This window comes from Sesamum indicum, linkage group LG4 (assembly GCF_000512975.1).
Source record: "Sesamum indicum cultivar Zhongzhi No. 13 linkage group LG4, S_indicum_v1.0, whole genome shotgun sequence".
Lineage (NCBI taxonomy): Eukaryota > Viridiplantae > Streptophyta > Magnoliopsida > Lamiales > Pedaliaceae > Sesamum > Sesamum indicum.
This window is the reverse complement of record NC_026148.1, coordinates 12,232,435-12,259,847: the sequence shown is the minus strand read 5'-3', so window position 1 is coordinate 12,259,847 and position 27,413 is coordinate 12,232,435. Positions and strand designations below refer to the sequence as shown.

Sequence of the window (27,413 nt, the reverse complement as noted above, 5' to 3'; positions counted from 1 at the left end):
AACAACCTCTTTTATTATCGTCCCGTCAATTCTTTTGACAAATCAGAGGAATCAAAAACCCTATATGACTCGATTACTGTGCTCATATGATTACCAATTTGGCTCATGATTCTTTGTTAATGCATACTTTCTCAGCCCTTTTCACCAAATCAATCTTATCCATTAAGCCTATTAGGAATAAATGCTAAAATTCACAAAAAATTTGAAAAAGAAGAGACAAGAAGAAGAATATGCTCCTAACAAGAGATGGAATATGTGTTGTGTGGTATTTCACCATCATTTTTCCACTAGCAAGAATTGTTGCAATTCTTCCTACTTGCTTGCCCACCAACTTTGCTTCAACCAATTTTGATCTTTTTTTTTGTTTCCCTTCTATATTTTACTCTATTAACTAGCTAATTTTCATCCTAATTAATTAACTTAAAAGGCAAACAAATTTACAGGAAATTGGATGACTACTTTTGGGCACATATTCCGAAAGATATTTCGAGTGTTTGACAATCAATTCTCTTTAAAAAAGAAAATTCCACTATATTTCGATCGTATTTGATAGGGGTAAAATTAAAATTTTATAATATTTTATAGATATCCTTATTTATCTATGTTGTTTATTGAGGACTTGTTTTTTTGTGGCAAATTTATGCTTTGGTTATTTTCACGTAACATGATCATTTTTATGACTTTTTCTATCAATAATATTCTATTTATTTATATTTAAAATTAATAAAAAACTATCAATAATTGCATTTTCTTTTATGTAATTAAATATATATATACTAATTATATTCTCATAACTAAAGATAAATAGTCGACGGGTAACTTTCTATGGTGACGAAACAATTCTAAGTAAAAATTGAATGGCATGATTGGTAAATTGTGGAGGAGTGTATGAAAGGGTTTGAATGTATGAGATGATGGCACAAGTAATTACAGAAAGATTTTGTGTGATTGTGGGAAAACTCCAAATCGCGTTTAACTTTTGTGGTTGTCGTGTTTTGGGCACGTGTTTCCCGCCGGCCGCATCATTTACTAGCTACCACGCTTTTAACTCACAGAAGGATCAGTGTACTCCCAAAATAGTAAAAGGACAAACAACTTTATATGGATATAGTATAAAATATAATAAATTTTTTTAAAATTTATCATAATTATAAATATTTTTTATTATTTAAAAAAATTATAAATATCTCTTTAAAATTATAAATATCTTCTCGTGATAGCTCATTATAGAACGATATTTGTTGTGGTATTTAAAATTTTGAAAGATATTTGTAATTTACCCTATGGATATAAAATGATTATACTTACACCCCTGAAATTATACTTTTTATGAGAAAATATTTTAAAATTATACTTGCATTCATTTTAAATATTTGGGTTTAAATATATTTTATTCCTTGAAGTATGTTTGATGTAATATTTATCTTCTTAAATTAATAAATATAACCCTAATTTTTTTATTCGACAAAATTATCGCTCATGTCTAGAATAATTATATTATTTCTAATATATTTTGGTACTTTTTAACTGAATTATCATCAAATTATTTTTTAATTAAAAAAATTTAATAAGTGAAGAATTTAAATTAAAATTAAAATGGAGTAATAATTTAATATATATATATATATAATAGATACACAACAATCAAAAAAATATTTTACACTTTTTATCTCATATGATAGAGGTTTCAACACTTTTCATTCTTTACATTACGGAATTTTCAAAATAGTCCAATAATTGAGACAAATCGACACATTTAGTCCTCTACTTTAAGGGATTTATAGAATTAAAATGTGTCGAGTTTTTTTAATTTTGAAAATTATGAAAATTCTGTAAAGCATATGACTAAATGTGTTAAGATTTTTTTTTAATTTTGAGATCATTTTAAAAATTCCTAAAATAGAGAACCAAAAGTGTTGAAACCCCAATCCTATGAAACTAAAAGTGTAATTTTGCCATTCAACTTTGACCAAATGGTTTTAGAAATCAAGTACATTATCATGTCATTTTCCAATCAAATCTATGTCAGATCGGTCGAGCTAAAAAAGCACGAATACCAGGTTAGGCCATTACATAAACATGATAACTTACAGTTGTCTCTCTCAGGTGTAAACATAATTACAAATACCTCTCGTTGTTTTGGAATTATAAATGCCCCCTAATTTTAGTGTACGTCTAACAACGAGCCCATTTCGTTAGTCTTCAAGAGCAAGAGGCTAGAGACGCAGCTCATAAATGATTTATCTTTGTTCTCTTGGAAATGGATGTGGACTCTATCACCACCAATACATATTTTTCTAAATTAATATTGAAATATATATCAGCATATATATAAATAATTTATTGAGTTTGGACTTTTATGCATTGGATGGTGACATAGAAAAGTTTATTTTGATTTGGCAAGATATTGGTTATGGATGGCTACATTTTTTGTTATTACTTTGACATTTCTAATCCTTTGCTTATCTTCCAATAAACACTCAATCTTATCATCTCATGACTTATATAATATTTTCATATCATATGGTCAACTGGATAACTTCTCCAAACAATAACAAAAGGTTTTTTGCAATAGCCATTTATCAATTTTTCATTGTTGAAAATAAATTAAACAGATAATTACACTTTCTTGTTATGAAGTTTGATAAAATTATCCGTGTACTTCTTATTATTTGAAAATTTATATATTATCTTCGAGGTTTGCTTTCATCTAACAAATAAGTTCCTTTGTTCGTCAGAATCCATCAAATTTGTTGGTAATTACCAAAAAAAATGGATAAAAATTTATATTTATCTCGAATTTATATATTACGAATTTATTGCAGGTCAAATAGATTTTTCAGTGATCGAATTGCACTTATACATATTCACACGTTAGTGCATGTGATAATGTATATCTCTAATGTTGTAAGGGTAGTTTAGTTAGAAAAAATTTGTTTGACCTGTAGTAAAACAGTAATAAGTCAATCGATGTTAGTATCTATTTTCATTCAGTTTTTTTTGTTAATATCAACAAGTTTAATGAATTTTAACTAACGAAGTGACTTATTTGTTAAGCAGAAGCAACCTCAAGAGTATTAGATATAATTTTCTAAACCACATAGATCTACGTATAATTACACAAAACCTCAAGAGAGGAAAGTATAATTATCCCGAAATTAAAGTGCCAATTACTTAAACATATTTAAAGATTGGATCTAATAACAGAAAAATTTTATGTCATTTGAAAAATTACATTGTATTCCTTGAAGCTGTATATGTAATTATAAGTGCATCTCATATTCATCGACAAGACTTACATAAATATTTTCTAAAGTACATTACACTAATACCTCCTCAATAGGTGTACAGTGTACTTGTGACTTTACAAAGGACAATAAATATTTATCTAGTGAAATTTAACTGGTCAAAGATGTCGATACAATTTACTCAAAATTAAAATGGGTTTTGTCATTTACAACGCGTGCTTTTGAATTACTCTATCTCTTACAGGTTCTCCATACAAAATCTTACAATTTTTTGATAAAATTGTAGATATTTTGAAATTTCTCTCGATCATTTCATCATCAAATGCTCGGATTTTAATTTTTTTTTCAAATGCATCTAATTTTTGCTACAATTAAATTCACAAATTTCTTTTATTTTTTTTACTACAAAAAATAGAAATTTTTGCAGACACGCGCTACCTAAATTTAGTTAGATGACATGAAACTTAGCTTCGTCAATTTCAAGATTAGACATTAAAGCAAATCGTGCATGCAACTTACAATATATATATATATATATATATATATATATATGTTTTTAGATATTTATAAACTTAATTCTCTTCTAACTATCTACCAATAATATCTTACAATTAAGTTATAAGTACTCAATATTTTAATTAATTTTCAAGTTCAACCAACACCATCTAATGCCAAAAAGCCTCCTTAAATAAATGTTTATAATTTATATTTTTAATTAATTTTCAAGTTCAACCAACACCATCTAATGCCAAAAAGCCTCCTTAAATAAATGTTTAAAAAATAAATTATATTTTATATTGGAAAATTATATATATTTCAGACGTACGCATGCGACAATTTATAAACTCCTTAAAAAAATTTTATAAAATATAGTAAAGTGTTTTAAAAAAACTTTTAAAATTGAAAAATAAAATATTATGTGTTTTACAAATTTTTCTGAAAAATATAAGAATTATATATTTTAACAAACTCTTGTAATTTCAGTCGTACTAAGTATAGAACTATAGTTGGCAATATTTTTTCTAGTTCCATGACCTTATTTCAATATCCAAATACTTCAAGACTGTAATTTACGTATAATATCTGACATCCTATAAATTTTGAAAATATTTTGAATAAATGGTAAATTACATTTTTGGTTTAATAAATAGACTTATTTTTAATTTTGGTCCCCATAATATATGTACATAGATGTGTGTATAATTTATAATTTATTTCTTATAAAATACTATTTTTCTTGCCAAAGCCACTTAATGGCTTTAGACTCTGCCGTTAAATATTTAATAGTTTTTTTCTTTGTGTCCTAAAATTGAAAAACAAAATGGAAATAAGGGATGCAAAATTATCCACAATACGGGATCAAAATTAAAAATAGGTCTACTTATAGGATTAAAATTGAAAATAAATATATTTATAGGACCAAAAATACAATTTATCTTTAAATAAATTCAGCCATGAGCCTCTTAAAAAGCGTATTATATAGCTACAAGATCATGTTGCAGAATGTTAAGTAAATTTTCTTGGTAAAGTAAAAAGTTTAAAAATAAAATGTTATAAACTTTAAATTCATTTCAAAAGTACTAAAAAATTGTAATTTTGTTTTTTAAAAAAATATTAACAAACTCGTCTAATTTTGATCATATCAATTATAAAATTATTAGTATTAATATTTTTATAAACTTTGTAATCTCATATTATTAAGTCCAACCACTTTAAGTTTATATATTTTATATAAAACTTAATATATTATAAATTCTAAAAATATCTTATAAAATAATGATTTACTCTAATGTGTGTACTCAATTATAAAATTATTGTACAACTGTATAGTTGAAACTACAAGAAACTAGATTGCATATTCTATGCAAATATATATTTGAATATATTTCATTCACACTCTTTGGAGTTAAGTCCAAATATATAAATTTTTACTATCATTTTTAAAAAAATTATAAATATATGCTTTGAGGTTGTAGGTGTAATTATAACTATACTCCTTATTCAAACTTTATAAAACGTTCCTAAAAATTCAATCCATTAGTCTCATGCTTTACGAGAACTTTAAATTGGTTTCAAAATTGAAAAAACTCGACATATTCAGTTCTATATCCAAGTTTTTGTAAAAAACATAAATAAAGAAATAGTAAGGGCACGTGATATGTGTGTGTCCATCAATTGTCTAAGCAAACAAGCTAACGAACACGAGCGTGCATTGTTCTTTTCATTTATTTTTTTTTATAAAAATTTGGGTATGAGACTGAAAGTATCAAGTTATCTAAATTTTGAAATTATTTTTAAAAAAAATATCATAAAATAAAAAATTAAGAATATTAAACACCTTATTTTATTAGTCTAAAAGTATAACTTTAACGGTAGTAATGGTTGATTTGGTAGTTGTCATTTGAAATCCTAACAGAAGAACAAAAAGACAACCAAAAAGGGCAATCCCCACACCTCAATTGTATCTAGGAATAAATACTTTCCGTTCCCACGAGGTTTAATGGTATTATATATAAATTTTATATGGTTTGAAAAATTATATTTAGCATCTCTGATATTTACTTTTGTTTAACAAATGAATTCATTTATTAGTCAAAATTTACCGAATTTGTTGATATTAATAAAAAAAAATTAAAAAAAAATCTATATTAACCCTTAATTGATTTATTACAGTCGTATAAATTCTTTTACGATTAAATTAACCTCATACGCCTTCACGAGTTAATACATCTGAAGAGATATATTTTCACCATTATAAGGATAATTTAGACCGAAAAACGTTATTTGACCTGTAATAAATCAATAATGAATTAATCAATATCAATAATTAATTTGTATTTCATTTTTTTACTAATATCAACAAATTTAATAAATTTTAACTAATAAAATGACTTATTTGTTAAAAAGAATCAAATTTTAGAGGTTTTAAATGTAGTTTTCAAGTGATTTCATTTTAGGTTTAAATGATTAACTTTAGATAATATTGAAATAATCCATTCTTTAGCCCATCAAATAAAACTTCTTTTATTGCAAGCGGAACGTCACACCAAACACGCATACAATCAAACAACATCAAATCAAAGGCTGAAGGTTCCCCAGTCGTCATCCTATCGGTCACCTTCTCAACCATCACAACACTCCAACTGTAACCACACGCAGCTGATCACACCCCCAAGCCAATCCTAGCCGTCAATCTCACAACCTATCAGGCGCAAGATACGACGGTGCTCCCTCACCCCATAGGAACAACAACAACAACAACAACAATAGCAACTCTTTATTCTTATGTATCAGAATATTATAATAGGCTGATTAAGGGCACGTGATCGGACCCGAATCGGATCTTTTAGATAGCGAGGACGAGACCGGGCACGGATTTCCCGACCCGATCCGGAAGACTGCTCTCCCAAACCGAGGGGCAATTGAGCGACGCAATGCTGCTGGTGGTGGTGCAATCAGATTGGTCTGTCTTTCCGAATCGCGTCACAGTGAGGGACGTATTGAAGTACTCCCTTACCTGGGTGATTATCCCATCGGTCACGGTCCAGGCGTGAACCCAGGCAATGGAGCGGGACTGGTCAAACCCCTCGGCGAGGACGGTGGAGCCAAAGGCGGAGATGCTGTGGGGGACGAAAGTGAAATCGGATTCCTGTTCGCCGGTGAGGAGGCGCATCAAAAACTGGTGTGACGGCGGACCATGGAACCACCACTCGAGGTCGGCGGCGAGGATCTTCTGGATTGCCTCCACGTCGCGGCGTTTCAAGGCCTCATACAGGGCGGTCACCACCCCTTTGTTTCCAGAATCCTCCAGAATTTCCTGAGTTAACGCCAGTTCCTGAAGAATTAGAGAGCAAGTGAGAGGCTAATTCTGGATGCAGGAAAAAGTGAAAATGGTAAGAAATGGAAAGACGGAGAGGGGAATTTATATAGAGACGGGGAAGGGTATTTCGAATATTTGACGAGGGTACGGAGGGTAGAATGGGGAATGCAGCTTGGTTTGATTTTTAGTGCTTACGTGGCGTGGCGGGGAAAGAACGTGGCGGGGAAAGAGGGGTTTTGGTGGGGTATTAGCAATTCCAAAGTTCGGGTTCGGGTCGTGCCCATAAAGGGGTTTGCTGGAAATGTGCCGTATTATCAAGCCAACTCTTTTTGACCCCACTGTGCACTTTGGTTGACTGTATTTTTCCCTTTTTTTTCTTTAAAAACATTCAGTTCTTTTATATATTTTCCTATATTTGCTGAATTTCACTTCACCATTTTATTGAATTTCAGTGGGATTTAAATCTTTTCACATGAATTTTAATTTTAATGGAGTATGATGAGGGACCATTTGATTTGAGAGCTTATCAAATGACCAAATCATAGGAGTAACCAAACTTTCACATACTTTTTGCTAATCATCATTCGTGGAGATTGTCTGGTGAATCAACAGATCTCAAATGATCATATACACAACCTTCCAAATGTCAACTATATTTTGTCTACCACATTCATCATTACTCAAGTTTTTTAAAATTAATTTTGGTCTTAAGGTGAGTCTCCAGTTTTGATTTTTTGTACTTGCCTCAGACCAATACAATAATTTAGATAGGAAAATGTAAACAAATACTATATTTAAGAAGATAAGGGTAATTCATTATTTTCTCATATTTCAAAAAATACGATAATATTATTTTTAAAAATTATAAAGTATGTCCAACAAGTTTACTAAGTGTTTGAGTCCAACCTATTAAATTTGAAGTTCAGGATCAATAATTCCTATTTTTTTTTTTTAAGAAAAAATCTTATCTAATTGGATCTCGAATATGGACAAACCTATTCCGAAGGCAACGTAGCACCTTCCCTAGTAAGACCTCCTTCTTGCTACTAAAACTTGGTTCATTTTCGGACTTTTCCTAAAACCCAAGATGTCATTTTCGGACCCCAACCAAATTCTGCAACTTGGTTTGGCAGCTGTTTGGTGCTAGCCTAGTACAATCCCCATTCCTATGGAACACCGTTTGTGTAACTGCATGAAAATTGTATCTGCCCTAATAATTTTGTCCATTAATGATTGTTGTTGGCAAGGCTTCGGCCCTTCTAGACTCAGGCCCCCCACCCCTAAACTCCTCAGTCCTCACACATTCTTGTTTAGTCTCCAATAATATTCATCCCTAATACCTTATCATAGTAGGTTTTCTATCTTTTAAACTTTATTATACGTGATGCTGATATGCTTTTTATGTCGATTGTAAATAAAAAATTTATACGAATAAGGTCTTTGGCATTTATTCAGGACAGGACAAAATGATTAAGTTTGTGAAATTAAAACGAAAAATACTTTATGTTATGAAACGTTAGTCTGCTGTCATACCGAATCAGAATTTGGGATGATGGTTGAACATAATAGTACTAGTTTTTGCTTTGGTTTAGGCTACATTGGGTGTAATTATGGTTGTATTATGATAAAATTATAGTTTTTACTTAATGTGAGTACCACATCAAAACTCGTGGTATTTACGCGGAAGGCCCATATACTACATTCTAATGGCTATATGTTCTAAAATCCCACGTATTTTGTACACGGGTTGGATAGTTTGAATTCGACACCCGAAACCATGGGTGCTCTCCGCAACCATTAGATTTACTTAAAATCATACATAATGAACATATCTATAAAATACTCAATCACTGATGTAAATTAGAATAGTTTGTTTGCATCTTTTACTCCCAAGCTCTGATAGTATTGTTATCGAATCCTCAAAAATTTGAAATCATTACAAGGATTCGGACTTTGATATTATTACAAAGTCGGACCCGAATCTTGATTTTTTCCAAGAAATAAAAAGTTGATTTTATTTGTATTTTTGTTTTGTTTCAATTTTTGAAAATTCAGACAAACTAGTTTTTAAGATGTTTCTCAATTTAGGTGACAGACTTACGGTACTTATGACGATCTTCCATTTTTATAAGGTTTGTGAAATTATTGCAGTCTGCTTATTATAGGTAGCTGTTTATTGCTGCTAATTTTGAATTATTAATTAATGATTGTCGACTCATTTAGATAATATCTTAGGTAATGAAGTATGGACCATTTTTACTAAAGAAAAGAGATACAACAACCGATATGATTATTACAATAATTAGCCATGCCAGCTTTTGAGGATATATATTAGGATAATTATATTTATATTTTTTTATTTATAATTTATTTACACAAAACACCTCATGGATTTTTGCTTAATTATAAAAATCATCCCGATAATCAAAAGCAGAAGTAGTTTGTGAAATGATATTGACACATTTGAGGAGTGTATTCGTAATTTTTTGAAAAATAGGGGCGATTTGTGTAAATAATGTTGAGATTTCTATTAGATGTATGTGTAATTTTTCAAAAGATAGAGATGGCTTGTATGAATAAATCATAAATCTAGAGGTGTAGATGTAATTATCTCTATATATTATTAGTGACATGTGCAAGAAAGATGTAGCCGATGTTTTTAGTATAATTAAGGCGGGAAATGTATGATGTACGAACACATTGGTGTGGATGTAATAAGATGTAGCAATTTATGCTCCTGTATTAGAAAAAAAAAAGGTAAATTACAATGAACTCCCTTTAAATTTGGCATAATTGTGAATATTCTTTCATTGTTTGAAAAATTACGAATACCCTCCTCATTTTTTATGAAATTATGTAATTTTTTAATGGAGGTATGACATTGTGCTTACTGTATTTTTAAAAAAATAAAAATAAAAAATCAGATGGGGTGGATGGAAAAACTTTAAAAATTATCTACTTAATCCATAAAAAGTATCAAAATTTTTTTAAAAATAAATAAAATTATAATTTTTAATCCAAAAGAGCATTTTGGTTAGTTTACCACAAAATTATATAGAAAATCTAACGAATTTGGCTAATTGTTAGACAACTGTTAAAATCAAGGGGGTATTGATAATTTACAAACAACGAAAAGGTATTCGTAATTATGCCAAACCTCAAAAAAAAGTTATTGTTATTTATCCTTGAAAAAATGATATTTTTTTTAAAAAGCTACATTACCAACTATATATATATATATAATTTTGTTGATATTATGTGCATTTTTTTATTTTTTATTTTCTGATTCTTACACCTTACCCTATTTGACTGCAGGTCTACATGTAGTACCTTACTTTTTGACAATTTTTATGTGTGCTAAATACAATATACCACTGTGTTAATAGAAACATTCAAAAAAAAAATAAGGTACAATTTATCTTTTTTGTTTTTTCATAGGGATTTTTGTTGCACTTTTTCATTAAAACATAGAAGTAAATTATTCGTAATCCATTTTTATGTGATTCAATCACTCTAATTTCAATTTTGAAATTGCAACGACAAATTAAATGGAGTGGGACGAAACCTCACATATAACGACTACTTCACTTCAATCCAGGGACAAGAGGAGGTAAATTGCTATTTTACGTTTATACAAAAGAATAATACGTTTGTTCACTTTTTTAATTGATAATGTAAGAAAACAATAATTTTTATACAGGCCCCCAAATCAAACAATCAGCCGTATAAAATGCGCGTGCACTTCACCACTATGCACACGGGACTTTTTTGCACTATTTATAAAAATATACGTGGTTAGTTGCATAATTATTTTTTATAGAGAGATAAATTATCTATATAATTAACACGAGAAGGATACTTGCACTTTGCCCAGATGTACTACGATGAAAATGCAAGGCTTAAACATGATTATTCTATAATTTTATATATAACAAAATATAAATATACATATATATTAGGCATGTAATTAATAAAAAATATAAATTAAATCATAATAAAAATATACATATTTGTAACTATACTTATAATTTTATAATAATTAAATTTGTAAGATCAAAACCGACTCGTTGTCATTCTTTGACCGTTGGCAAGTGGGGGTCGTTATTTTGGATGAATTGGAAAGTCGAAATTTGAGAAAAGTAAAGGAGAAGGACATTTCTCATTTTTGGACTATTTTTTAGAGACAATTACACTCCTTTGAAATTTAATGTAATTACATGTACACCCTTATAGTTTCTCTGAAATTTGCTTTCGTCTAACAAATAAGTTTTTTCTTCATTAGTCAAAATTTATTGAATTTTACATACAAAAAATTGAATAAAAAATAAGATTTATCCTTAATTAACTGATTCATTTATAACTTATTGTATGTCAAATAATTTTTTTCGACTAAACTACCCTTATAACGGTGCATGCATTAACGCATGAAGACGTATGGGGGTAATTTGATTATAAAAAGATTTATTGACCTGCATTAAATTAGTAATAAGTCAATTGGGGTCAGTATGTTTTTTTTTTTTTTTTAATATCAACAAATTCAATAAATTTTTACTAACGAATGGACTTATTTGTTAGCAGAAACAAACCTCATATGTGTTAGACATAATTTTTCAAATTATAGCAAGTCTACGTGAATTACACCAAATCTAAATAAGAATGTAATTATCACATTTTTTTTCTATTTTATTGCAGCTAATTTCATCTGCATTTCCCACTTTTCTTTTTCTTTTTTTAATTATTATTACAAGTTGAATTTTCTAGTTTTAGAAAGAAAAAATAGGAAAATTTAACTTGAACCCAATTTTGACAAATTTAAATCAATTATACAATAACAAATATAATACACTTATCGTATAATCAGTATATTATTCTAAAAAATAATTTAAAAATGTATAAATAAATATGCGTAACCGTATCGACTGCCCATTAGACCCGTACACACACGAGCACATGAACACTCTAGTTGAAACTGAATTTAATCCGAATTATATTAATTACAAGACAAGTATAATATATTAATTATATAATTCAAATAATAGTGACGAACCACTTATCGATTATCACAAATGTATGAGTACATATATTTGTCGAATTGAATTTTTTGTTTTATAGTGTTTTATATTCTATCTAATATATACATACTATGTATGTTTAATATATATATATATATATATATATATTAAATAAAACAGAAGGTAGAATAAATAGAAAATGTAATTGGTGTATTTGCATGAGCAGCAGCTGAAGATACAGAGTATCGGCAAACCATTGTGGGCTGTGGGCAACGTGGAGACACCAAAATCCGATATCTGTCTCAGTGACATACTGACATGCCCCCTTTGCTGTACATCTCATACTTCATCACTCCGCACCTACCATAAATAATTCAATAATTTTAGAGTAACTTACCACAAACTTTTTTAAATTTTTTTTTAATATAGATATCTTTTTATTATTTAAAAAATTATAAATATACACCGATGTGATAATTAGAAATGACAACAAGATTTGTCCAGTAGCACCCGTCCTTAATCGGGTCCAAAAAATTAAAAGCAAGGAGGGTAACATGTTATAAGAAATAGGACCCAGGTGGGTCCAAGAGGGTTCCGAAGCCCTTAAGGACCCACCCTAAAACCTGTAGTCCCGGTATATAAAGTTTAATTTTTTGTTTTATTGAAAAAATTAAACGCACAACTGTTGCAAAAAAGAAGAGAAAAATAACAACAGAGTTAGTGAAAATTTTAATATTCTCACTAATTATATGTTGGGTAAGTTGCAATTACTTCTTTTGATGTTTAGTATATTTAAGAATACTCTCTTATTAATTAAAAAATTTACAAATACTCAAAATAATTATTTAACTCTTAAACGGTGAGGTGGAAATTACAATTTTACCTTTGCTAATATTTTTAAAAAAAGTCTGAAAAAATGTTAAATATTTGAGGATGGATAAAATAAAATAATTCATAGGGTATATTAGTCCATAAAATAATTTGAAAAATCCTTAAAAATATATAAAATTATAATGTAAAATTCAAAATCTAAAAAATTGAATAAAAACCTAACAAGAGCCAACAAAACAGACATATCATTACATGTGCATTAAGATCAAAGGGGTACTTGTAATTTTCAAAATAATAAGAAGTTATTCATACTTACACTAAACCGCAGGAGAGGCGACTGTATTTACCCTATATGTATTTTATGATAAAAAAATTATTGTCATAATAATGAGTTTTAGAATTTTAATAGCAAGAATTATTTTGTAAGAAAATTGTCACTACAAAAAACTAGTAAAAAAATATAATATATAAAATTAATAAAAAATAAGTTAGCGACGACAAACAATTTTTGAAATTATAAATATGTAATTAATTATTTATAATGATAATTTTATCCCCAATAATTAAAGGACAAAATCAAAATTGTTGTCTGTTATCGCTGATTAAGAACAATATATTCTTATGAATTGAGGCGAGTATAACAATTCCACTCCTGCAAAAGATTTACTGTATCTTCTATTGCTACTTCAAATCTCAAAATATCTGTAATAATTATTTTTTGCACAAGTATATAATAATGTGGGATGTACATATAAGTTATAATTTAATCGGAAAAACAAGAATAATTGATGGGGTGTCCACTATAACATTATTATTATTATTTTTTCTACTATAGGAAAATTAAATATATATATATATATCAGGAAATTAATAAATTAATAAATTACAATAGCTCGTCCTGAAGTTTGATATAATTATATATCTATCGTATTTGAAAAATACAAATTTTGATATTTAGTGAAATATGTAATCATTAAATATAGGTTTAGAATTATAATTTTAGTATTGTTGTATTTTCTTTAAAAAAAAATTGAAGCTTTGTAAAAAAAATTAAAAAATTATAAACAAAATTATCCATGTGATCCAAAAACCTATAAAGTTTAAGAATTAAGTCAATTATAATTTGCAGTCCACAATGACATTTTGATCAACTCACCACAAAAAAAAAATAAAAAAAAAGGATGAAAACCTGACAGAGACCAACATACTGGACTAGTTGTTAGACAACTATTAAAATCAATAAAGTATTAATAATTTTCTAAACAATAAATAGATATTCATAATTATACAAAATCTCATTTGTGTTCATTGTAATTTACCCTTAATAAAATAAGCAAATTTAAAAGTCAGACAAATTCAATTTTATTGTGTCACAAATTGTGTCTTTTGTTACTTCTCTTAATCTTTCAATCCAAACACAACATCGATATGGAGCGTCGATTACTTGAATGAAAACAAGGTAACGGCATGAGAACGAGAAAAGGATAAAATTCATTTAAAAAATATAGTACGACCTATTTTAGGGTTAAAATAAACTTCCCGAAAATTCTAATTGAATGTTTGCAAAAATTTATTATTATATTTTCAAGAAAAAAAAGTTAAATTTTAGAAAAAGTCCAGATTTGGAATTTAAGTGTATAAAGTTTGAACATTTGGTAAAAAAAATAACAAAAGGTGAAAATAATGTGTAAATAAATTTCAGTTGTTCAAACAAATACCAAAAGCAATTAGAAACGGTAACGGGTCTTTTATAAAAAGTACGGGGTATGCATCCCACTTTTCGACTACCGTTTAATTTAATTATATTTTTAATTTTAGAAAGAATACGTATCAATTCACAAGTTGATGTGATTATAAATGTATGATGCATACTGTTATGCGGAAATATCAATTTTATCCTTATTAAAATTATAATTTTTTAGAAAATGGAAAAAAGATATATACGAACAAAAATATGATGTTTGAAGGACGTTGTAAAAAATATATAAAGCTCTAATGTTAGATGAATGTAATTATAAAAAAAAATATATAAAATACGATTCATAGTGCAAAAAAGCTTTTCTAGAGATTCAATACTAGGACGGGACTCTAAGTAAAATTAATAGAAACTGTTAATTATTGGATGGACGTTATTATAAAGGGCATTAGTAATTCCTTAAACACTAAAGGAATATTATGATTGTATCAAACCTCAATGAAACTCGACGTAATCTACCACCGTAACTTTTTTGCAGTGAAAAGCTGTTTTCAACAGAGAGTGCAAATCACTCCCTAAGAACTTGAAGAAGGCAAAGATTAACTAAGATTGGTGGATTTGGTGAAGTATTCATGCTTCATTGTCTCTGTGTTCTTGGAAATATTGCAAAATACCCAAATGATTTCAGACAAAAACATGTCAAGGAACCACCTTCCTACACAAGCCTAGAACTAGAAAACAAAGTGTTCAGTAACCTCAGCACTCAATTATTCAGTAAAAAATTCCTTAACCTACCAACAAATTAACTGTTTCAACCCTTTGTTTCCGTGCACACGAATGTGTGGTTAAGGTTGTTTTTTCTGCCCTTTATATTTCATTCTATAATGCTACGCTTCCTTTCTGGTAATAACCTACAATAATGTAGTGTGATATGAGCAACAGCAGCATCTGAATGTCCGTTATGCACGTCAAGTTTCACGGGATCAACTTTTCACAAGGAATTTAATTCTAGCTTAGCATCAGGAAGAAGACACCTGTTCCCCTTTTACGGAGGATTATGAGGAAGAAGGCACTAATTATATGATAATCAGCTTCCCTTGAGTGGGAAGTTATTGGGAAGTTTCTTTCATGATTATGCACCTAAACATGAACCTTTCGTTTAGGTCAGAGGGCATTAGCTCATATGTGTTTTACATAAAAGCAAGAGGCATCTGCGGATCAAAAGTCATGCATCTTTACATCGTACCTTTACAAGCATATGAACGTTTTGTCGTTTAATTCTTCTGTTGGAAGAGATGAAATATGAAGTTCTTTGAAACTGTATGGCATCTCATGGAAACTAAGAGGGGTTTTCTTGGCTGTGAAGAAGCATCTACTCCCAAGATATTCACCTATACATATAGCAATCGAAAAACTGGCTGAATCACTTTGAGTTCATTTATCAGTCATATGTTGGTAATATTTGTTGAATGACTATCTAATCTAAAAGCTTAAGCTTGTTAGAGAGAAAAATCATTTAATATTTAATATCTCTAAAATGCCTTCTCACGTATATGCAACATTTCTTTTTGTGAAGTGATGGCGGTGAGATTCAGAACAAGACCTCTTGTTTGGTCCGGCCCTCTGATCTCATCGAAAACCTTATACACCTTTTTAATACCTTTTTGCACTTCTAGACCATGTTTCGCACCTAATTTTGAGGCTTAGCACTTAAAGTTTAGGAATGAGACAGGAATTGAAAAAAGCTATACATGTCTTAATGTTTTGGGAGAATCCATGGCTTAATGGAAGAGCACAGAGTGATCTAAGTAACTTTGTATTTTGGCTTGATATGGTAAGAAGATGGGGACCAAGCGAGAAGATACAAGAAGTACAAAATGCACATAAGACACTAGAAGTACTAACTTTTAAGTAAGTAGGTTAAGAAAATGACATTATGAAACTAGTTGGGCTTAATGAAATGATGGTTACTAGATGCAATGTGTAGCAACGCAATACATCTAATGTTAGTGACGTTTGGGAGGAAGATGACAATCTAAAAAGCATATTGGGGCCGTTGATTCAGGATTTCAGCTTTTTTACTTATTAAGTTTGAAGTTATATCCAAAGGTAGAGCCAAGACGAAGAAAGCATCTTTATGTGTCATCTAGACAAGCTTGCATGGGATAAGGATTTCAACCAGATGATTTGTTCGGACAACGTTAAGTGAAAGTAGTTTGTATTCTGTAAGTATTTAGAAGTAGGTTTTTGTAGTGGTCTCTGTGTTTGATCTAATAACTATACTTAATGGTACTGAACTCATAGATCCTATAAAAAGTGAAAATAGGTCCTGTTCAACGTACTGGCAATAATGCCCCAACCCTTCCTCAAAGGACAAATTCAAGAATGTTTCAAGCTAATTTGATTGATAGCATGCACTCCAGAAACCTTAAACAGAAAGTAGATCCAAAGACAAAAAGTGTCAACTTAAAGAAATCTGCAACTTTTGTCCCTTAACACAGAAAGGGTCAAACAAAATATGTTAACCTATGGTCTTTTGGACATACCAATGGCAATTCATCAACTGCTTTCCTTGTCTTTATTAGCACGAAACTAGCACCACATATTTAACATTCAAACTATATCAAATCACAAATAGAGTGTACTAAAGTGATTAAGGCAAAAACATTTGCCTTTATGTACACGAAAAACTCATGCAAAACTGGCCAAGTTATTCATCATAATTTAAATGATTTACCTGCTCAGTTGCTTGTCGGCGTCAGTGATATCACAAGCGTGTAGTTATTCAGGTGGGATTTTGGGATAAATCCCCATAATCTCATGCTTTCCACATTTCACTGAGAGGTAAGTATTGTTGCTTGCAACCAGCTGCAAACACAAAACAAGAGCAGTTATTAATTTCCACGAACACAGTGAAATTACTAGATCTAACCACTTGGACTGTTGTTAATTGGTATAAAATATGAAGACAACAAAGAATATGACTTAAATCATTTCATTCTCAGTTGATTGATACACAAAACCACAAAGAATATTACGAAGGGGCAGTTAACTCCATGTAGCATGAGAATGGCAGTTGAGAAGAATGCTGAATTACATGAACAAACTTATAATGTATCCAATCATCTTTGGAAGCAAAGGCAACATTAAAGAACAGAAATCTCGGCCAAAACCTGCCTCAACAATGCCCAGATCATTGTAGGATGAACTATGAAAACTTTGAATGCAGAAATCTTATCCTCTTAAACCCATTCTTCAAGCAACTAAAAGTATGTAATGCGAATACCACAAACTGATGCAATCCTCCTCCGCTTGTATAGTTGAGGAATGCTGATCTAACAATCCCTTTTCTTCTTCTCCTTTTGATTTACCTGAAATTTCCATTTAGAAGAGGAACATAGAGAAGATTCAATACGTGAAAGCAAGAAGCAGCTAATGAAGACCTGGGAGATTTAGCTGGAGTCATAATGCTACCAGAATTTCCAGTTCACAGAGGGGGCAAATTTAGGGGATGTAGGTCAAATTAACCATGCCGAAATAAGAGCAAGAATGTATTTCCTTTCAAGGCACCAAGTCGTCAAAACAAGAACTGCACATATTTGATCCATCTATGTACAGCAGGAAATAAATAGATGTACCATAGGAAATAGGAAAGCAATACAACAAGAACACTAGAAGCATGGTCCATATGAATACACTCAACAATCAAAACTTAAAATGGCTAGCCAGTGTATATTACAACACAATGTGGTGTTCAAAAAAGGTTGGCTGCTATATTTCTTCTCTACGGATTATGGAAGGGGCAGGTGGCATCATTGTTTCATCTTTGCTATGCGTACGAGATTCTTCTTCAATTACAGGAAGTTGCCTTCCTGGACTGTTGTACTCCTTGGAAAACCGGCTAGGACTCGGGGAGTTAGCCTTCACGATGTGTGGTGGAGATGGACTGTTCCCTAAAGAACTTGGACTGGACCTCAACTGGAATTCTCCATCTTCACGAGGCAATGGGGACATTGGCAACTGGTCACCTTTTTTCCTGTAAAATTTATCTTCCACAATGTCATATGAATTCCCAGTCCTTACTTCCTGAGCAAGAGTGCACCAACAGCAGAAAAGCCACAGAGCACAATCGGTAATAGCTGGTTTACCACAGCAAAAATTATAGGGAGGCAAATTAAATCTCTTCCTCATCTGAATTCTCCAAAACCCACCATAAAGCAACCCGAAAACACAAAGGAAAATCCCAGTGATACCTAATGCCTCTCTAACAGTCTCGTTATCGATGTTAACAGCTGCCAGATTGAAAATCCAAAAAGGAGCCATACAAAATAGAAGAAAAGTGGCAATGTGAACATACATATTCCCAAACCCAAGTCTCTCCATATTCCATCCAAAAACACAGAAACTACAGAATAATGAGAGATAAGCTAAAGAAATATCATCCCAAAAATCAAGAACGCCTCCACTCCACCGAGGTCTCGTCTCAACAGTTCTTTCATCATCTCTCAAAGCAAATGAGAATCTTTTTTCAAGTGATATTCTCCTTGACTGATCAGATCTGCTACTATCCTCAGTGGTAACTGGAATTTGTGCTTCTTCATCTATCTCAGTCTCATAATCTTTCCCAAGAGGGCTAAGCATGGAGTAGATTCCAGCAAATGCAGGTGCACCAATTGCCAGAGATACACATATGCCAACACCAATAGGAGGCCTCTCCGATCTCTTGTATCCCAAGTTAAGACCACATAGTGCATATTGTGCGAAACAGTTGAGATTGAGAAGAAATACAACCACCATCATATGTGCCCATTCATTGGGTTTGTAGGCGCCATTCTTGCAATAAATTTTTCTGAGCTTTAGAACATCGTCCGGCCTCCATCTTAATAGTAGAGCAAGGTGATATATTCGTTTTGGGTGTTGATATAAACACATGAGGGTGAACAGAGCATTGAGAATCTGATTATTAACTTCAAACCAAGCATCTCTCTGAGACTTCCTTGGGAGAGCATGGTTCAACATTCCAGTCATGACCATGAAGAGAATAGCACCAGAAACAGCGACACAGGTAATCCAGATAAAAAGAGCCAAATTCATGGGATCCCTTATCCATTCTTTGCAAAGTCTCCCAAGGCTATTCCAGTCAATTCTTTTAGAAAATATCCTCTGAAAACGTTCACGAATATGGAGACTACTAGAAGAAGGTACATTGCGCGACACTTCGTCCCTCTCCTCAGCAATCCTCTGAAATTTGGCCGATGGTGAAGCCAAATTACCAAACTTAAGGAACCTTAGCCTTTTGGACAGAGCAGAAGGGCCACCATTTTCTGCACTTTCATCACCTATGAGACCTCGTTGAGATGTAGAGATTCGCAGAGGGGAGCGGCTCTTTACTTTACCAACAATAGATTCCTCACCTCCACCAGTATACTCACCATCATCAGTAGACCCCATATTGTTTTCCTTTAATGTTATATGCTCGGAAAATTTACGTTCTCAGGAAATCATATCCTACACTCTCCCTCTGACTGTGGCAATCAAATACCAGAGAGTTATAAAATAGAATATCAATGTCAATTACATAAGGTAGGTCACCAAAAACTTCCAACACCTCAGTCAAAAAGAAAACCCACCCTGAGAAAACATTCTACAAATTTTTCAGCCAAAAAGAGCAACTCTATTTTGCAAGAAATGGAAAAAAATCAAAATACCACAAGCATTACATCTAGCCCACTAAGAAAAGACCACGATTTTTTCACAAATTTCACTCTTAAATGCTATAGTTACAACCTATGATGTTACCAAAAGAAAAAATCATTTCTGCAGCAATTCCAGAATTGGGAGTCATGAAATTGGACATAACAGCCAGCAATTGCATTAATGTTCTCGATTAGTTGAAACAATTATCAAGAGAAATACAAAACCACTTCAAGCTTAACTCCGAAAACCATACAAATAGTTGAACTACACAAAGAAACAAGAATACGCTGAAATTAGTAAAGAAAAACTCACCAATTGGCAATAATTGAAAGAAAACCATCTGGGAGTTGACTATATTTTTGCAGCTGAGTGGAAACTTGAAGTTATTCAGCTGAGACGGAAACTTGAAGCTATTCAGCTGATCTTCGCAATTAAGCAACCGTTTCGAAGAAGAAGAAGAATCACTTCGCTGTTTTTGATGTTTTTATTTTCTTTTCTTTTTTGGGTCCTTCGCTCAGATGATGATTCTTCCTCTTTTATTTTTTTCTTTTTGTGAAAGAATCTACTGTACAAAGCCGAAGAAGCGTTCAATATCACAAATTCAAAGCGGAGTGCAAAATTAAAAATTAAATAAAGAAAGTAATATTTATTAGGTAATCAAAAATACCTCCCCTCGATCGTGTAATTACACGTAGATTTTTTATAATTTTAAAAATTATATTTTTTATTTCTAAAGTTTGTTTTCGTCACAAGTTAAAATTCACCAAATTTGCTGATATTAAAAAAATGAAAATGAAATCTATACTTACTTTCGATTTGACTGATTACTAATTTATTGCAGATCGAATAATTACTTTTATGATCAAATTACTCTTATACGTCTTTAACGTATTACATATGACGAAATATATTTTCAACGTTATAAAGGTAATTTAACCGAAAAAAAATTTTGACTTGCAATAACTCAGTAATAAGTCAATCAATGGTAAATATCAATTTTTATTCAACTTTTTTTATTAATATTAAAAATATGTTAAATTTTACTAATAAATGACTTATTTGTTAAACGTAAGCAAATTTTAGAAGTGTTATATATAAATTTTTCAAATTATAAGAAGTTTATATATAATTACACGAAATCTCATAAGAGGAGAATATAATTATCAGTATTTATTATTGAAGCAGTGATTGAGTAGTAAAATTCATTTTAGTATTTTAATTATAAAATAGTCTTTATCATTTTAAATTAGTCCTCTCGTAGGTTATTTTCTCATATTACTCTCATAAACTATTCTTGTAAAAAAGTGTCATTTTAGTTCTTCACATTTTCAACTTTTAATTTATAATTTGGTCCCTCACACATAAATTTAAAAAACATAACCATTTAAATTACAAGAATTATCATTAAATAATTATTCAAAATCAATGATATATAAATATAATTATTATAAATTTAGAAAACTTGATTTTTTTCAAATAAAAGAGCATTTAATAAGTTAGAAAAAGATTATATAAAAAATATATAGCAAAAATTTTATATGCAAGGGCCAAATTACAACTAAAAATAAAAAGTGATGGGTAAAAGGATGTTTTGTAAAAAGTAAAAAGTTTTATAAAGATAATATGAAAAATCACCTATCAAAATGACTAGTTTGAATTAAATTGAAAGTATAAGGATTATTTTAAATTTGAACTTAAATATGGGGACTAAAATGAATTTATCTAATAATTAAAGAACGTTTTTGCAAAATATACAAAAATAATATTTCTGTATTTAATAATAATTATATATTTATAAAAAATTATATATTTCTTAAAATTTCTGTAATTTTTTAAGTTTTGTATTAGTTGTTAACTTAGATTGTATGCAGTGATGATGATGTGAGTTAGTTACTTTATATATAAATTAAAAAGAGTATTTTAATAAAATTATATGTTAACACAGCATAAGACCTCTCATCATTAGAAGATATATACCTTTTATTTATAATTAATTTTCACAATTCAAATTAAATAATCATAATAATAGTTATTGATCACGGTCACGTAATAATTTTTATTCATGATTTTGTGGTATGTAGTTAAAATCTTTGTCGTGACTTATAACAATCGCAAAAATATTTTTTATTAGAGGACATATTAAATTTTTGCATCGATTTTATTTAAATATGATTGATTGATAATTATTTATCACAATTTTTACTATATTACCATTAAAAAGAATAGTAATTCTTTTTAGTGCGTGCTTTATTTGAAATAGTTTAAATAAAAATATCCAACTAACTAAGAGGAAAAAAAGATTAAAAATGAGAAGTTCTCTTGAAAAAATGAATAAATAATTCAAATGAGCAAGTCTCATCAAATATTGCAAAATCTTGAATTATTACTATATAGAGTATAAAAATACATATTTTTTCTTGTATATTTCTAAATATATTTAAGTAGTTATATAAATTTATATATATGTACGTGTATGTGTGTATTTTCTAATGATGAAATATTTTCATTTAACATAATGAATTAATTAAAAGTATTTTTAAAATTATTCTCCAATATTTAATATAGCATCTCCCGGAACAACTTACACCAAACACTATTAAAAAATATTACACTCTCCTCCCTTGAAATTTGGTGCGATTACACGTAAACCTCCTGTAATTTGGAGAATTACATCTAGCACTCCTGAAGTTTGTTTTCATCTAACACATAAAGCCCCTGTTAGTCAAAATTCACTGAATTTGTTGATATTAACAAAAAAAATAAAATGAATGAGAATTGATGTTTACCTTCTATTGACTTATTGCAGGTTAGCAATTTATTTTGGACTAAACTATCCTTATAAAGGTAAAGATATACCTCCTCATATGCATTAACGCGTGAAGATGTATGAAGATAATTTGATCATAAAAAAAATTATTTAACCTTTATAAGTCAATAATGAATCAATTGGGGATAAATACAATATTTTTTTCACTTTTTTTGTTAATATCAACAAATTTGGTGAATTTTGACTAATAGTAGAGACTTATTCGTTAGACGGAAGTAAATTTCAGGACTGTTATATGTAACTTTTCAATCCATAAAGGGTTTATGTGTAACTATACCAAACTTCAAATGAGGGGAGTGTAATTATTCCTTAAAAATTTGAATAAATCAAACAGCTTTTTAATGATGAAAACAAACCCACCCCACCCCACCCCACCCCACCCCACCCGCCTTTTCTTTCATTTAATTCATATTAAATTTGGGATTAGAAAAGTTTAAATATTTTATGTAAAAGAAAAAGAAAAGGAAGAAGGGTCGTAGTTGGGGGTGGGACTGTAGCGTAGTGACGGGGGCAAGAATAATTGCACAAGGGATAATTATATTACACCCCCTCATTTATTGTTATTTACATATACTATCTCTGTATTTTGAAAAATTATAAAAATCATTTTTGACAACTTTTTTTGACGAAAAAAATAATAATAATTTAAAAGTATCTCTATTGATCTCATTAAACCATGAAATGAGAAATGTCCTTAGAAAGTAATTACTGAAAGGATAAAAGAGGTGTTAAAATAATATTTATAAAGATGAATAATATGACCCTGTATATTTTGTTATTATTTATACCAATTTTTAATATAAATCTAAATTGTTTTATTAACTTTTTTAGTTGAATCTTTGTATAAAAGTATATATTTTAATAACTAAAATGTTAAACTAATATTTTAATAAAGTTAGTTATTAGATTATAATTATAATTTAAAAACTTATCATGTATAAATTATTTTAACTTTTTAAGATTGAAAAATTATTTATCCTCTATTTATAATTAAGTTTTAATAAAATTAATAAATTATACATATATGTATATTTATATGCATAAATATATACATATATAGTTAGATGGCAGGCAAAGGTTGGACGGCAGTGGGGGCGGGCTAAGTGGGGGAAGGGGTTGGGCATATGGGGAGAGACGATGGAGAGGGCGCAAGCAGGTTGGGGGCGGGGCGCAAGTGACGGCAGGGGGTTGGAGGTCAAATATTTTATATTCGATCTCTCAAATAATAATAATAATAATTTATTTGTGTATACTAAATATTAATATGCATTACAAGAAGACTGCAATTGCTTTTGGTACTGAAATCCTCTTGGGAATAACCCAATACATAGAAAGTGATACCACTTTGAGGGGCATATGAAGTAATTTTTACTTTTGTGTAAAAAGAAATTGTAAACTTAACTGTAATGAAAATTGTTAGTGTTTAGAGAATAGGAAAAATTGGGAAGAAATTGAAATTAGATTAATCGGGAGAATAATTTCATATTAGTAAATTTATCAATAAGCTGCTCAAGTTTATAAAAAATTAATATAAATCAATTTAAATTAAACAGTTCGAGAAATTTTTTTTTTAAAAAAAAAAAACACTTTGCAACAGCTCTCAGGTGTATCTTTCTGCTTTCAAGTGCACAAAAGGGGCCAATCAACTAGTCTTGTGAGTAATCTGACTAGTTGTTAACTGTTTTCATATGAAATAAGAGCGAATTCCTCATATTTAGTTGGGATTGCAGATAAGTGTAGAGTGTGTTATGAGGAAGATGGGAATTGCTGATCGAAGCAACCAAATCTTCTGTGTTTTAAGCAGAAGCCGAATGCCTTCTGCAGAATCCATGAACATTAATCTAATATTGGTGTTGAAGTGATCTTACAACTGCTCATCACACTATTGCTCGCTTCCAATGAAATCCAAATGCATTAACAAGCAAACGTACTTTGAGTCCGTTTCAAAGTCGTGGTTATGGATGTAATCATATGAACTCCAAATAGGAAACCAAGGTAATACACAAAACCAGAGTAGAAAAGGTATAATGATACAAATCCAAGAACAGAGTCATCATTAGGAATAAATCGTGTGTGCAGCTATGAGAAAATAATTTTTTAGGTGAGATCATCCTCCTCCAGCTCTTTGGCCTTCAGGGCTTCCTTCACTCTCAGTAGAAGTGTAGTCTTCCAAGAATCCTATAAGTAATGATTAAACAAGTTAGCTGGGTTGCTATCAAGATTCAAAAGCTAAGGAACCAATCAGTGGAAGATGTTGGGGAACAAGTTTATTTAAACCTGGTCGAGCCAACAATCTGTGGCATGCATTACAAGTCCATAACTAAAGTATCTTTCAAAAATTGCATCTTACGAGTCACCATATTGGCTTCAGTTAAAGCGAACGATGCTACTAATGTAGGCATTACTTCAGATGATTACTAAGTAGACTCTTGGAAGACCTAAACGACTTGTTTCAAGAGATGCAACAAGAGAGTTCTCGAAAGGCAAAGTGAAAAACCATTTGAACAAAGCAATTTTATAGATTTATGAAAAACAATAACCGAGAAAAATAGACAGTTATTCTTGGAAGCGATAAAACAATTCAAACATGTATACAGAAATAACTACCAACCAAATATCACGTCTACAACTAAAAATTTGGAAATATACGAGATACAATGTGCATTTCTAGTTTTCTAACAGTGGCCTCTAAACTTCAAAAGACACCAGGAGTTTGGCAAATGAAGTCTTCCCAGGCAGTGAATCCATGAAACATACTAGGAAAAGTTGGTTACTTCCTTCCTCAATCTTCTCCCTATTCTCACTTCACCCAAACCTTCCCATTAAAAGACAATATTGTTCAGAAAACTAAAAACCATAACAATGATTACTGGAAAGAGAATTTCAATTTCTAAGTCCACATAACAAAAGTATGTGTCCGTTGCTTATTAACTTTCTTGGTGTCCCAAAGTTATAGTTCCTATTCCTTTTCTGGAATACATAAATAAGATTCAGTTCCCTAAGACAAATTTTTCGCAAAAACACTTTCACTTAAACTAGTGACGTGTGGCCATTAACTCAACCACAACTTTTAAGATCAAAATTATCAACAAATGTAAAATCTTCACTAGTCTTAACTCTCAGGTAATGATGCCGAGTCAAATCAGGGATGGAGGGTGTAAAACTTGAGCAAAACAAAAACAAGCAGATTTCAAGGTTTCTCACTACTTGTAACTAAGAGAAATGTCTTTTACGAAATAATTTATTAAAAAAAATTACATTAATCCATTCACAGACAGATTCGTGGACGCACCAGATAGGCAACAAAGACAGGCTGGACAATTTCAGCCAAAAGCATAAAATAAAAATCACTATTCACTTACCAGTTGGGTCATACTATCATATTCCTTCACCGCATCAGTGAACTTGGCAACATCTTCCTCATCAATGGCAGTAGCTAAATCCTGTGATCCAAAGATATAAAATGCAAAATATATTAAATTCATCAGGTCAAGGCTTCAAAGCTATTATCTCCATAAGCAGCAGATGTATGAGCATTCACGGGTTTTCATCAAACACCATATAATCTGAAAAATGAAGTTTAACCGTTGTGCAATAGCAGTAAGATGACTGAGGAAGATTTCATGATATGGGTGAGTTTAAAAGATAAGAAGATCCATCTGTGACAACTGGATCTGGAGGTATAAAATCTGTGGGTATTGAGGGTCAGCATGTGTGGGATTTCTTTGTTGTTTTTCCTTTTCTGGTTGGGGGGTGGGGGGATGGGAGGTGTACAAATTAAAAAAAAGTAAAAGTAATGCTCAAGAGCCATGACATACCGCTAGCAATTTGTACTCACGTGTTCCAGAAAATGTTGGATCTAATTCCTACAAATGAAGACAAATTATATCTTTAGCATGTATACCAAACATAGAGTAGCATTGCAAATAGGGATAAAAACAACACAAGTACCTGGTAGCGCTCTAATGCATTGCTGATTGCAACAACATCACTCTTGCACAGCTGGCATATACCAGCATTAAGAAGGTGTCCTTTAACTCCATACTTCAGCAAGTTATTATTGAGTGAGTGCCGTGCTATCTCTTCATAAATCTCAATGGCCTTTTGATATCTGAGAAATAGATTGACTCAGCAATTCTTTCACTACAGCTTTCAATCTTTATCAAACACAAAGCACGGAAATACAGGCTTCCAACTATCTAAGAAAAATCATACTAGCCAGCATTCTTTCACGTCCTATCTCCACTTCTCTAACAAGTCATCAATGATTTTAAGCAATCAT

The 27,413-nt window shown here is 30.4% G+C and overlaps 3 protein-coding genes across 3 annotated transcripts in view; all 3 read right to left on the bottom strand.

Moving 5' to 3' along the window:
- Window positions 6,245-7,155, bottom strand: LOC105160828 (wound-induced protein 1). Its single transcript, XM_011078327.2, has one exon. The coding sequence runs from the start codon at window positions 6,919-6,921 to the stop codon at window positions 6,595-6,597; it is 327 nt and encodes a 108-aa protein (XP_011076629.1). The 5' UTR covers window positions 6,922-7,155; the 3' UTR covers window positions 6,245-6,594.
- Window positions 18,156-20,855, bottom strand: LOC105160827. Its single transcript, XM_011078326.2, has 2 exons — window positions 20,617-20,855; window positions 18,156-20,132 (listed from the first exon to the last, which is right to left on the bottom strand). Exon 2 carries the CDS (start codon window positions 20,056-20,058, stop codon window positions 18,379-18,381), a length of 1,680 nt encoding a protein of 559 aa, XP_011076628.1. The 5' UTR covers window positions 20,059-20,132; window positions 20,617-20,855; the 3' UTR covers window positions 18,156-18,378.
- The window catches only part of LOC105160826 (alpha-soluble NSF attachment protein 2), a 4,669-nt gene continuing 2,276 nt past the window's right edge, over window positions 25,021-27,413 (bottom strand). Inside the window, exons 6-9 of the mRNA XM_011078324.2 lie at window positions 27,083-27,242; window positions 26,950-26,997; window positions 26,494-26,574; window positions 25,021-25,309 (exon numbers count right to left, since the gene is read on the bottom strand). Of these exons, the coding sequence (XP_011076626.1) occupies window positions 25,229-25,309; window positions 26,494-26,574; window positions 26,950-26,997; window positions 27,083-27,242 (370 nt within the window). The 3' untranslated portion in view covers window positions 25,021-25,228. The remainder of the gene's footprint in view (window positions 25,310-26,493; window positions 26,575-26,949; window positions 26,998-27,082; window positions 27,243-27,413) is intronic.

Bases quoted from the DNA above. Each gene is read 5' to 3' on its own strand.
- LOC105160828 (XM_011078327.2), bottom strand. From the start codon at position 6,921: ATGCGCCTCCTCACCGGCGAACAGGAATCCGATTTCACTTTCGTCCCC.
- LOC105160827 (XM_011078326.2), bottom strand. From the start codon at position 20,058: ATGGGGTCTACTGATGATGGTGAGTATACTGGTGGAGGTGAGGAATCT.